Genomic DNA, 13,167 nt, shown 5'->3' with positions numbered 1-13,167 from the left:
TAGCTATGATGAATTGATAATTAAAAAATAATAAAGACATGAAACAATTATTTCATATGAACATTATAAATTAATAAATTGATATCTAATATTACTAGATAAGTATAGCTGAATCTTTTACATTATTTTTCAATACTCTTTTGAAACTTTGCCATGTTTATGTTGCATAATTATAGAGATTACTCCATTCACAAGTCTAACATCCACAAAATAACATAAAGCTATAAATAAAATAGTCAACCTTTCAAAAATCAAAAGAGCAATCTATTGAGTAAATTAAAAATAAATTATACATTACACCACATATAGACAATTAGATTTATAGTGTTGTATTTTTTTAATATTTTTCAAGAAATGAAATTTAAAAATATAGTATTACACGTGAAAATAAGTAGACTAAAATCAAATTAATGGTTATAAGGTATAAAATATTTATATTTAGTTATGAAAAAATAATATCATATATTCAACTAATTTATATATATAATTTATTCATTCATAGACTGAAAGTTCAAACGCAATTGATTTCTTTCTTAAATTAAATAAAGAAGGAGATGATTTGGAGAAGAATTCATTGCTCTCCGAATTATGGTTATTTTTAATAAAATAAAAATCAAACTAAATATTCTAGATTTTTTAAATCTAAAATCAAATCAAATCAAATATCGATTTTTTACTTTTTTCCCATTTAAAATCAAATCACACTAAATGTTGCTAGAAAGACGAAAAGAATATCTTTATGACTCATGTGAGTTTGCGGTGTATGTCACGCTACTTTGTTTATGTTTTACTTTTATTTTGAATTTGATTTTTGAATAAGGTGTGTGAGTTAAATTTATTTTTGATTTAATATTGTTAGAGGGCGTATCTTTCAATTTATATTTTAAATTGTAGTTTCGTCATTCCTTTTAATTTGTTTAATTTGAGTTGTTTTTATATTTATTTTTAATTATTTTTTTATCTTTCGAGAATAATTTGATTAAAATTTTCCTATTGTACCTTTGTTCAATAAATATAATTATTATTGATTTGAAAAAAGGGTTGAAATTTAATTAGGGATATATTAATAAAATTATTTTTAATTTTATAATAGTAAAGGATTTATTAACGGGTGCCCCCAACTCAAATAAAGCAAATAAAAAGGAATGAAGGTAGTATAAATGGCCACAAAAATTTGACCCAAGTTTGTCCACAATTTTTAAAAAATACATTGACTTTTTTCTTTCAAAACAAACAAATTCATTTTTTTTAATAAAAAAAAATTAAATTCTTTATTATTTTCTAAACGTAAAAGTTAATTGCAACACTGAAAAATGGTAATAAATACAAATGATCATTTATTAAAAGATATTTTTTAATTTCAAATTATCTATATATAAATAATTTTCTTAAAAATAAATTATATGATTTTATGATGTGTCAATGTCTATTATTTCTTAAGTGTTTTGAACTTTGACTATCTTTATTGAAATATTTTAAAAATATATTTAAATATGTAATTTTTAAATTTGGTTTAACATAATAAGTAATAAAATTTCTTAATTCGAGGTCACATTAATAACAAATTTAACTAATGATTCATAAGTTATCATATCAAAATAACATGGGGACTCAAGGCTACTACATTAATGTGTAAGTATTCTCTTAGGTTGTTGTTAACTAGGATCATCACTTAATTATTTAAATATTTAATTTATTTATAAAAGATGACAATTAATAAATTCGTAAACTTCAACATCAATATGTGACTCTCATGGATTGTTATAAAATAAGATCGATACTTATAAATCATATAATTTTTATGATTTATATAAAATGTCGATGTCTATCATGTCCAAAGTAATTTAAATTTTTACTATCGTTGTTATAATATTTTTAAATTATATTTAAATATTTATTAAATTTATTTAAACATAATAATTTATAAAATTATTTAATCAAAGGTCATAATAATAACAAATATAAGTAATGATTTTCAAGTTATCAAATCAGCTAATATATGGGTGACATACTATATAATATAAATGTGTGACTCTCTTGAATTGTTGTTAAATAGAGTCAAACAATATAATTTTTATAACTTTTTGATGTCCATCATGTCAAATGTGTTTGAGTTTTAATTATCATTTTATTTTCAGATTATATTTTAATATTATTCAAACATGCAAAATTTTAGATTTAAAACTTAACTAATAAAATATTTTTAAAGTAGTGATTCATAAATTATCAAATCGGTGTAACATAAAGGTGCAAGACTACAATATTAATGCGTGACTTTCGTACGTTAATGTCAACTAAAATCAATACTTACGAACTATATAATTTTTACGATTTCTCTAATATATCGATGTCTACCATGTTTAAGTATTTAGAGTTTTAATTTTTGTTATTAAAATATTTTCAGATGACATTTAAAAAAATATTTAAATTATGTAGTTTAATTTTTTCTTTTTATGAAAAATATAATAATTAATATATGTCATAAAAGAAATCAGTTCATAGTGTGAATAGTGTTATTATAAAATTTGGACCATTGAAGCCAAAAACATTTATTCTTGAAGTCAAAAATTATATTGGAGAAGGACATTACTCCTTTATTCTTTAAGTTAAAAATTATATTGGAGAAGGACATTACTCCTACTCTACATTCGAGGGAAGCCAAATTCTATGTATAGCCCAACAATAAAAAAGACCTATATAATTTAATCGAGATTGTTTCATAAATTTATGATAAATTTTAAAAATTTAAAATATAAGAATGAACACAGATTTTTGAGTGTTTGAATTTTTTTTATGGCCAAACACTAATTTTTGACTAAAATAAGAAAATTCTAAAAAAATTAGAAAGAATTCATGGACAAAAATAATAATAGTTTAAAGTTATAACTTAAATTATTACTATTAAGAAGTGTGAAGAAGCAAGCACCTCTTCGTTGAGGTGTCTGCTTCCAATCGAATTACTATATTAGCTCTAATTAATTATTATAAGTCATTTACGTATTAAAAATAATAATATTTAATAAAATAAAAGTAAACTAGACATTTATGACATGTTTGCTTCGACCTTTTTAACTTTGATTTTATTATATCATTCCTAATTAATTATTATAAGTCATCTATTAAAACATTAATAATATTTAATAAAAAAGATAAAATAAACATAAAATCATATATTAACTCTTGATGTTTTAACTTAACTTAACGTCTTATATGAGGCTTACTTAAATTTTTGTCACACGTATTTTTTATAGAAATTTTATTATATCACTTCTAATTAATTATTATAAGTCATTTAAGACATGTCTGCTTTGCTACTTCAATCGTGATTTTACTAAATTATCCCTAATTAATTATTATGGCTATCTAAGCATTGTGCCACATAAATTAGAATAGAAGAAAAATTATAAATAATTAAAAATTTAAATTATTTTAAAAATATAATTGACTATCACTGCCACAAACTTCTGACAATGAGGGTAATATATATTATTTGAAAATTACATAAATAGTACTATAAATTACAATAGTTACAATTTAAAATATCTAAAAAAAAATTAATTTGTTATATATTTCAAGAAAATACATAAAAAATACTATAAATCACAATAATTAACAACTTGAAAATTTTAAAAGATAGAGAAAATGATCTATTACCCCCCGTCCCCCAACCTTTAGTCGAAATCCTAACTACACACTCAATCTTTACGGAAGTCCCATTATCCCTCCAAAAATTTTTTTACTGTATTTTATACCCCTCCAATTGCTGACGTGTCAATATAAACCAAACAATTAGACATGCGTGTCTACACGCGCCGGGCCCATTTCTACTTTTCCAGTTCCTCCTAAACACCATTTCCATGGATGACACTCTCATCTCTCATCTCTCTTCTCAATTTCAACAATTACTAAATTAAAGTTTCATTTCCTTCAATTTGCACTATTTCATTTCCTTGTTTGTTCTCTATATTGTTCTGTGTAGACGATTTGACGATTCACTTACCTTTCTTGTTATACAACATAATCATCAATGGCGATTTTTTTTTCTACTAATAAATCTCCTTCTCCACTCTCCGCAAGATCCTTTCCACTCCATCCAAGAACCTCTGAAAAGACCTATTCTACACCCAGAAGAACCTTCAACGACAACCCTTTTTCGTGGTGGATTTCGATGGAACTGGTGGATTTATGGAGAGATGGATTTATTTCAGGTGTTTTCGATCGTTTTCTAGCGAAATTTGGTTGGAAAAAGATGGGGAAAAAAGCTGGTGGTGATTTGGATTTTAAAAGGATGTTTCTCTGGAGTTATCCCAGCGAAATTTTGCCGTAGTTATTGAACGAATTTAAAAACAGTCTGTGTTTTGGTAATCGGAGGAAGACCATCAACAGGAACAGTCTACTTAGGCTCCATAACATTCTCAGAATTTTGATTATGTTCTTCAGAATTTGAATAAAAAAAGGTAGTTTTACCGTCGAATAAAGTGATTGAAGTCCTTACGGGATCATTTCTTTCCACCAATATTTTATTTTTTGAGGATTAAGCAATCTTGAAAGAAGCTGAAATTGTCGGAGACATGAAATTCTTGGACCCCTTTGCCAGTGATTTCAGTTTCGCTCTTTGGATTCATTCTTCTTCTTATCAAAATCCCATGATGAAGAAGAAGAAGAAGAAAAACCCTACTATCCTTTCCCTAAATTAGATCTGCAAAAAAATAATAATAAAGTAAATCAAGCAATCTTGCAATAAATTTTGACATTTCAAATCAAGAAAATTAAGTAAAACAAGGGGAAAATAAAAATTACAGGAAATGGCGTTTGGAGATGAAGGATGAAGACAACATTAATTATACACGTGTATTTTTAATTAATAATTATAAATAATGACGTGTATTATACACGTGGCACTAAAAATAATAATTTTAAAGGGTTAATATCTCAACTGACGCGCTTAGTGGAGGTGTTCTCACCTTCCATGACACGTCAGCAATTTGAGGGATATAAAATACAGTAAAAAATTATTTAAGGGGGTAATGGGAATTCCATAAAGGTTGAGTGTGTTGTTGGGATTTCGATTAAAGGTTGGAGGGGTAATAGACCATTTCCTCTAAAAGATATAAAATATTTGGCTGACTCTCGAAATTATATCGGTGCCACTTAAACTGTAATAGGTGAAAAAGTATTATAAATGATAAAAAAATAAAAACTTAAATTATTTTTAAAATATAATTGACTATCAATGCCGCGAAAGTTTGGATAAGGAGAGTAACGTATATTATTTGAAAATTATTATTATAATTTACAATATTAACAACTTAAAATATCTAAAAATATGGTTGATTAACTAAATTTTATTTGTGTCACATAAATTGAGATAAAAAAAATAATATATATTGGGCCCGTGCAAGCACGACCCCCTCCATATCTAGTATAATAATAAAACGGTTGAAAAATGAAGATAATAAATGTATAGAAATTTTACTTTGAGCTACTTGAATAAAAAAGAATGATAATTACATTGTAAATTACAGAACAAAAGTGAGATGTGATTTAATTAATAAATTAATAATATAATATATAAAATGCTACAATAATGAGTATGAAATATTGAAGAGTAATTAGTGCATTGCGTTTGTCTGTAGGGATAAGAAGAATCTGACTGAAAAATGGGGTATAATAGAAGTGAGATCCACACGTTGAAGCTTGAATCCGTCATAGTTCTCAATCATTAAAATAATAATAATAATAATAATAATAATAATAATTATTATTATTATTATTATTATTATTATTATTATTATTAGTATTATTATTATTATTTGTTTCTCTTATCTAGCTAAAATTTTAGCACTCTTTAAGGGGTCATCAATTTAGAAGTATAACAGTAAAATTAAATCATCACCCACCTTCACTAGTTAGTAAACGAAAAATATTTATAACGAAAGTGTCCGATCAAATTTATTATAAGAGGATCAAACTAGCTTTTAAATATGTTTTAAATTATATACACATGTGATAAACATTTTCAACAAAATGCTTATAAGCTTAGTACTAGTTTTTATAAGTATTCACAATTAGTAAAAGTCGTTAGTTGGTCACTCTAACTTATGAATTTTCACTTTATAATTATGAAAAAATTAGTCTTCCTAAAAAAAAACTCGTAATTATTTCTTCATTCTATTTTCATCATTCATCTTAATTATTTATGTAAAAGTGCCCTTTTTTTAAATGATTGTAAGAATCATAAAAAATTTCCATTCCCATACATTAAATAGTTTTTAATGTATTGGAAATTGAAAATAGATAATGTATTGATAGAATTTTAAACATTGGATAAAAGAGCAAAAATGTCTAAAAGTTAACTAGTTTATAGTATGAACATGACTTTTTTCTATTGTAGCTAAATTTGGGCCAAATTTTTATGGCCTAAAGAACTTTTGTACATGTCATAGACCCAAATGTGGGTAACTTTAGATTTTTTACCCCAATAAGAAAAATCTTTGAAAACTAGTCTTCTTTTCCTTTAAAGTATTGTACAAGTACAATTTTGCTCCTCTACACCTCAAATATATTTTTAAACTTTTCATACTTATTTGTCTCTTAAATTCTATTTTTATTATTTTCACTTTTTTTATTTTTTCTTTAATTTTATTTTCATGTTTTAATTCATTTGTCTTAACCTTTTTTTCTCAAGCATTATCTATTTCTTCATTTTTTTAATTCATTTGTCTTTAACCTTTATTTTTAGTTTTTATTATTTCTCTTTTTTTAGCTGATTTTTCTCAAATACCCCTTCTACACCTCAAATATTTTTAAACTTTTCATACTCATTCGTCTCTCATATTCTATTTTTTTTTTATTATTTTCACTTTTTTATTTTTTCCTTTAATTTTATTTTCATGTTTTAATTTATTTGTCTCAACCTTTATTTTTTTCTCTTTTTTTTTTCTCAAGCATTTTCTATTTCTTCCCTTTTTAGCATAGTACAAGTATAATTTTGTCCTCTACATCTCAAATATTTTTTAACTTTTCATACTCATTTGTCGCTCAAATTTTATTTTTATTTTTATTATTTTCACTTTTTTATTTTTTCTTTAATTTTATTTTCATGTTTTAATTCATTTGTCTCATACTTTATTTCTTTCTCTTTTTCTTTTTTCTCAAACATTATCTATTTCTTCATTTTTTTAATTCATTTGTCTCAACCTTTATTTTTCTTTTATTTTTTATTTTTATCATTTCTCTTTTTTTCCCCACATTTTTCTCAAACTTAATTTTTAGTTTTCCTCCCATTTTTATTTTTCTCAAATTTTTTAATTCTTCATTTTTTTTCTTAATCTTTATTTTTTTCTTGCTTTTTTTTTCTCAATCTTTTTTTTATTTGATTGCTTTTTCCTTTTTTTCTCAACTTCTATTTTATTTTGCTAATAAATAAAAAATTGAATAATCCGCAAAGGGATCTTCTTATTTTACATCAAAGCAAATTTAAGAAAATAAAAACATAACATGGTAGAGTCAACTCTTGCCCGTGAGGCGTAATTTATTGTTTGACAGTTCTTGAGCTAAGTCTTACCTCTAAGCTCATAAATGAAAACATAACGTGGTAAAGTCAACTCTTGCCTGTGGGACATAATTTATTGTTTGAAAATCCTTGAGCTAGGTCTTGCCTCTAAGGCAATAGTTGTAGAACATCTCATAAATGAAAACATAACGTGGTAGAGTCAACTCTTGCCCGTGGGGCATAATTTGTTGTTTGAAAGTCCTTAAGTTAAGTCTTGCCTCTAAGGCAATAGTTGTAGAATATCTCATAAATGAAAATATAACGTGGTAGAGTCAACACTTTTTCGTGGGGCATAATTTGTTGTTTGAAAGTCCTTGAGTTAAATCTTGCCTCTAAGGCAATAATTGTAGAACATCTCATAAATGAAAATATAACGTGGTATAATCAACTCTTGCCCGTGGGGCATAGTCTTGCCTCTAAGGCAATAGTTATAGAACATCTCATAAATAAAAATATAACGTGGTAGAGTCAACTCTTGCCCGTGGGCCATGATTTGTTGTTTGAAAGTCCTTGAGCTAAGTCTTATCTCTAAGGCAATAGTTGTAGAACATCTCATAAATGACAATATAACGTGGTAGAGTCAACTCTTGCCTGTGGGTCATAATTAGTTTGAAAGTCCTTGAGCTAAGTCTTGCCTCTAAGGAAATAGTTGTAGAACATATGATAAATGAAAACATAATGTGGTAGAGTCAGCTCTTGCCTGTAGGGCATAATTTGTCGTCTGAAAGTTATTGGCCCAAGTCTTGCCTCTAAGGTAATAGTTATAGAACATATCATGAATGAAAACATAATGTGGTAAAGTTAATTCTTGCCCATGGGGCATAATTTGTAGTTTGAAAGTTCTTGAGCCAAGTCTTGCCTCTAAGACAATAGTTGTAGAACATCTAATAAATGAAAATATAACGTAGTAGAGTCAACTCTTGCCCGTGGGTCATAATTAGTTTGAAAGTCCTTGAGCCAAGTCTTGCCTTTAAGGTAATAGTTGTAGAACATCTCATAAATGAAAACATAATGTAGTAGAGTCAACTCTTGCCCGTAGGGCATAATTTGTTGTTTGAAAGTCCTTGGGCTAAGTCTTGCCTCTAAGATAATAGTTGTAGAATATCTCATAAATGAAAATATAACGTGGTAGAGTCAACTCTTGCCCGTGGAGCATAATTTATTGTTTGAAAGTCCTTGAGCTAAGTCTTACCTCTAAGGCAATAGTTGTAGAACATCTCATAAATGAAAACATAATGTGGTAGAGTCAACTCTTGCCCGTGGGGCATAATTTGTTGTTTGAAAGTCCTTAAGTTAAGTCTTGCCTCTAAGGCAATAGTTGTAGAATATCTCATAATTGAAAATATAACGTGGTAGAGTCAACACTTGTCCGTGGGGCATAATTTGTTGTTTGAAAGTCCTTGAGTTAAGTCTTGCCTCTAAGGCAATCATTGTAGAACATCTCATAAATAAAAATATAACGTGGTAGAGTCAACTCTTGCCCGTAAGGTATAATTTGTTGTTTGAAAATCCCTGAGCTATGTCTTGTCTCTAAGGTAAGAGTTATAAAACATCTCATAAATCAAAATATAACGTGGTAGAGTCAACTCTTGCCCGTAAGGTATAATTTGTTGTTTGAAAATCCCTGAGCTATGTCTTGTCTCTAAGGTAAGAGTTATAAAACATCTCATAAATCAAAATATAATGTGGTAGTGTCAACTCTTGCCCATGAAACATAACTTGTTGTTTGAAAGTCATAAGTCTTGCCTCTACAATGTAATAGTGTCAACTCTTGCCCATGAAATGTAGCTTGTTGTTCGAAAGCCATAAGTCTTGCCTTTATAATGTGATAGTGTCAACTCTTGCTCATGAGATGTAACTTCAATGGAAGAAATCGAAAAAAAGAACAAAAATTATAAAAATTGCGAAAAAAGAAGAAAAATATTAAAAAAATAAAAATCAAAGAAAATGTTAGAAGTTGAGAGAGAATAGGAAAAAATAAAGGTTGATAAAAATTTAAAAAAAAAAGATTAAATAAAAATAAAGGTTGAGAATTAAAAAAAAATCAATGAAAAATATATTTTTTTATTTTATAAAAGTAGACGTTGAGAGGTGTAAAGAAAAAAAAATAAGGATTGAGAAAACTAAAAAGAAAAAAAAAAGAGGAAAGAAAAAAATAAAAAATCAAAATAATATAAAAGAAAAAAAGATGTTGAGAGGAAAAAGGTAAAAAGGAATGGTTGAGAAAAATTTAAAATAAAAAGAGAAAAAAAAAATAAAAATCACAGTAAAATTAAAAATAGAAAAAAAAAAGTTGAAAGATATTAATATTGAGCTGTTATCCATTATGAGGATCATTTATATAATTACTCCATTGATCAGGGGTAATTGCGCCCAAAAAAATATTAAGTAATAGGTAAAGACTATTTTAAGGAAGCCTTTTTATTTGGTGTTAAAATTTGAAAATTACCACAATTTGGGTCTATTTTTTAGATTCATCCGATTTTTCGTAAATGAAAATAATTTATTACTCTCTCCGTCTCATTTTACTCGTCCGAAATTAGGATGACACAGCTATTAAAAATAATAAATAATATGGCTAGTTTACCATAGTATCCCTATAAATGATATTTAAATTTTAATTTAAGGAAAAAATAATTAATGCAAAGGGTAAAATATGGAAAAAAAAATTGTCTTATCTTGATAAATAAAAAAGGATAAGTAAAATGGAACACCAAATTAGAAAATTTGTAATGGATAAAATGAGACGGAAGGAGTAACCAGGTTTTACACCTCTAATGATTATCAACACAATAATTGAGGTGAGTGAGAAAAGATAAACACAAATATTTAAGAGTGATTTAATTAATGAGTATATAATTACTATTAAACAATTTTAATCAAACACATTTTTAATTAAAAAAATTATAAAAACGGCTGCAATTTGTAGTTAAAAACTCAATTCAATAATTAAAAAAACTAGTATTATAAATCACAATAAATAATAAATACATCTAAGATAAATTATAAAACTATTAATCCACTAAACCAATACCAATAAACTAATAGTAACATTTGTTTTTAGTTCAATTTATCATGAATTCAATTTTTGCTCACCTTGGGTAGGGTATAACCTCTAACAGATAACCAGACAACAGAGAAGTAATTTGCAAATTTAAGTCGCTATTTTCAAACACATTGAAAGTAGTAATCAAAATTGTCAAAAGTCAGGTCAAACAAAGCTAATAAGTTCAAAGATTTCAATAATTGAAGGTTTATTATTATTTCCACAAAAAACAAAAAAAGGTTGTTAATTATTATAATCTACATTCTAATCACAACATAATTGTGTATACGCTATAAATATGGCAGCTTCAGGCAGTTACAGTATACATTATAATTGATCAATCCTATGATTTTTCTTCAACAACTGGTGTACAATTCTCTACTGTTCACTGTTCAGTTCAGAGTTTTTATTAGCCACCGAAATTATTAGCCACAAGATTTGACTTTCTGTACACAGAAAGCCCAAAAAGCAATTGTTTTGTCTCTTTTTGTTTTACTTTTGTTTCTCTCTCTCTTTCTGTCCTTACATTTTCTGTAATCTTTGAGATATTTGTGTATTATTGGTTGCCCCCTTTTTTCTTGAATTTTTGCTTTGAGTTCTTAATATGGGGTCCATTTATAAAAGGGTTGTGGTTACTTTTATTGGATTTTGTGTTTCTTGATTGAGTCTTGATATAGTGTCCCTAACTTAATAGGTTGTTCATTTTTTCACATTTCTTGGGTTTGCTGTCGTTGGTTTTTTGGTGGCTCTAGAGAAAGTTTAAAAACAGTTGTCCAATATTTAATTCTTGATTTGGTCTGCTAGTTGTGCTACAATTATTGTTAAAAATTCAGTCTTTTTTTGACTTGAGCAGTGAATCTTGAAGTTGGAAGCTGTGACAAAGTTCAGGTCTTGCTCTCTAGTAGGTAAGTGCTTAACCAACTCTGCCAATTCCCAAAAAATTGCTAAGATTTGAGTTACTGTTGTTTGGGTTTGTTGAAGTACTCTTTATCATTTGGTGTTTTAGGAAACGGTCAGTTTGTGTACCTTTCAGTAGCCAACTTTGGTTTTGTGAGTTCAACTAAGTGATATTTTTTTTTTTTTAACAATGGATTGTAATCAAGTAGTCACTATGGAAGAAACCCTTGTTGTTCACAAACCAAAATCTGATTCTATGGGGAAGGGTGGTGTGATTAAAAATGTAGAGGGATTTATTGGGGTTCTGGATGTTCATGTGCACAAAGCAAGGGACATACATAATATATGCATATATCATAAACAAGATGTGTATGCCAAGGTTTCCTTAACTAGTGATCCAGAAAAGGCGGTTTCGACTGATACTATTAACGGTGGGGGTCAGAATCCAGTTTTCGATCAGAGTGTTCGACTCAATGTCACGACTGTTGAAACATCAGTGAGGTGTGAGATATGGATGATGAGTAGGGTCAAGAATTATTTGCAAGACCAGCTGTTGGGATTTACTCTAGTCCCTCTTTGTGATGTTCTTGCTGAGAATGGAAAGCTAGAACAAGAATTCACTTTGTCCTCGAGTGATCTCTTCCATTCTCCATCGGGTTTTGTGCAATTGACACTGACATATACTGGTTCAACCCCTGAAGTCTTGGAGATTTCCACACCAGGCCATTCTTTATCTGCAGCAAATGGTTGTAGTGAAGGTAGTGGAGTAGCTGAGAGTATTCCCTGTGAACTAGTTAAGATTGAATTCCCGGATCCTCAAATTGTGAACGAAAATGAACGAATGGTTACTGAGTATTATGCAATTCCCTGCACTGAGTTGGATGGTCAAGGCTCTGACCATGTGGACTCCAAGGAAAATGGCGAACACATCTCTTCTGAAAATGTTGAGATCACACCAGAAAATGTGGCTGACATCAAGAAGTTAGAGACTCTTACCCTGAGTGCTTCATCCGAAAGTTCTCCATCAAACTCAATCCCCAAACAGACATCAAGCGCTCCAAGCGAGGAATCTGCACTCCCTCTGAAGGATAGTAAAGACAGTGCCAAAGCGGTTGATAGTACCTCGCCTGCTGTGGCTGCTAGCACGTTCACATTGCCAGTTGTCAACTTGAACATTGCACCAGAGAAAAAACTTGTGCAGCAAGACATTGTTGATATATATAATAAAAGTATGCAGCAATTCGCTGAAGCTCTAGAAAAGATGAAACTTCCTCTGGACATTGAAAATGGATCGCCCATCCAAAGTGGAAATGAAAAAACAGAGAGCAGCAGTTCAAGTGAGAGACCACAGCCGCGCCCAAACGGCCAAAGCCCAAGAGTGTATTATGGTAGCAGTGCCTTCTTCTGAACTGTAGTTCCAATTGAAAAGGTTCACAAAAGAAATAGTTTGTATTTTTTATCTACCTGAATTTACTTTCTTGTAGTTGAGCATAGACTGGAATGTTTCCAGTTTAATTAGGATAATCAGGAAGATGTTTTTGTTGAACTTTTCCTGTTGCTGTATTAGACATGGTGTTACCTAATGTGATTTAACTTTTCTTGGTTCCTGTCCATTCACAATCCACTGTCTTTTCATCTTTCATTTTTTAGCACCGAGTTTACGAAGTTG

General features: G+C 28.2%; 1 protein-coding gene across 1 annotated transcript; it reads left to right on the top strand.

Annotated features, from left to right (window-relative positions):
* The first annotated feature begins 10,748 nt into the window (after nt 1-10,748).
* Nucleotides 10,749-13,111, top strand: LOC107878161. Its single transcript, XM_047393869.1, has one exon. The coding sequence runs from the start codon at nt 11,689-11,691 to the stop codon at nt 12,904-12,906; it is 1,218 nt and encodes a 405-aa protein (XP_047249825.1). The 5' UTR covers nt 10,749-11,688; the 3' UTR covers nt 12,907-13,111.
* Nucleotides 13,112-13,167: the final 56 nt, after the last annotated feature.

This window comes from Capsicum annuum, chromosome 7, assembly GCF_002878395.1.
Source record: "Capsicum annuum cultivar UCD-10X-F1 chromosome 7, UCD10Xv1.1, whole genome shotgun sequence".
Taxonomy (NCBI): domain Eukaryota; kingdom Viridiplantae; phylum Streptophyta; class Magnoliopsida; order Solanales; family Solanaceae; genus Capsicum; species Capsicum annuum.
The sequence above is the reverse complement of the archived record's forward strand: the minus strand, read 5'-3'. Positions and strand labels throughout refer to the sequence as shown.

Coding starts and splice junctions, on each gene's coding strand:
- LOC107878161 (XM_047393869.1), top strand. CDS start 11,689: ATGGATTGTAATCAAGTAGTCACTATGGAAGAAACCCTTGTTGTTCAC.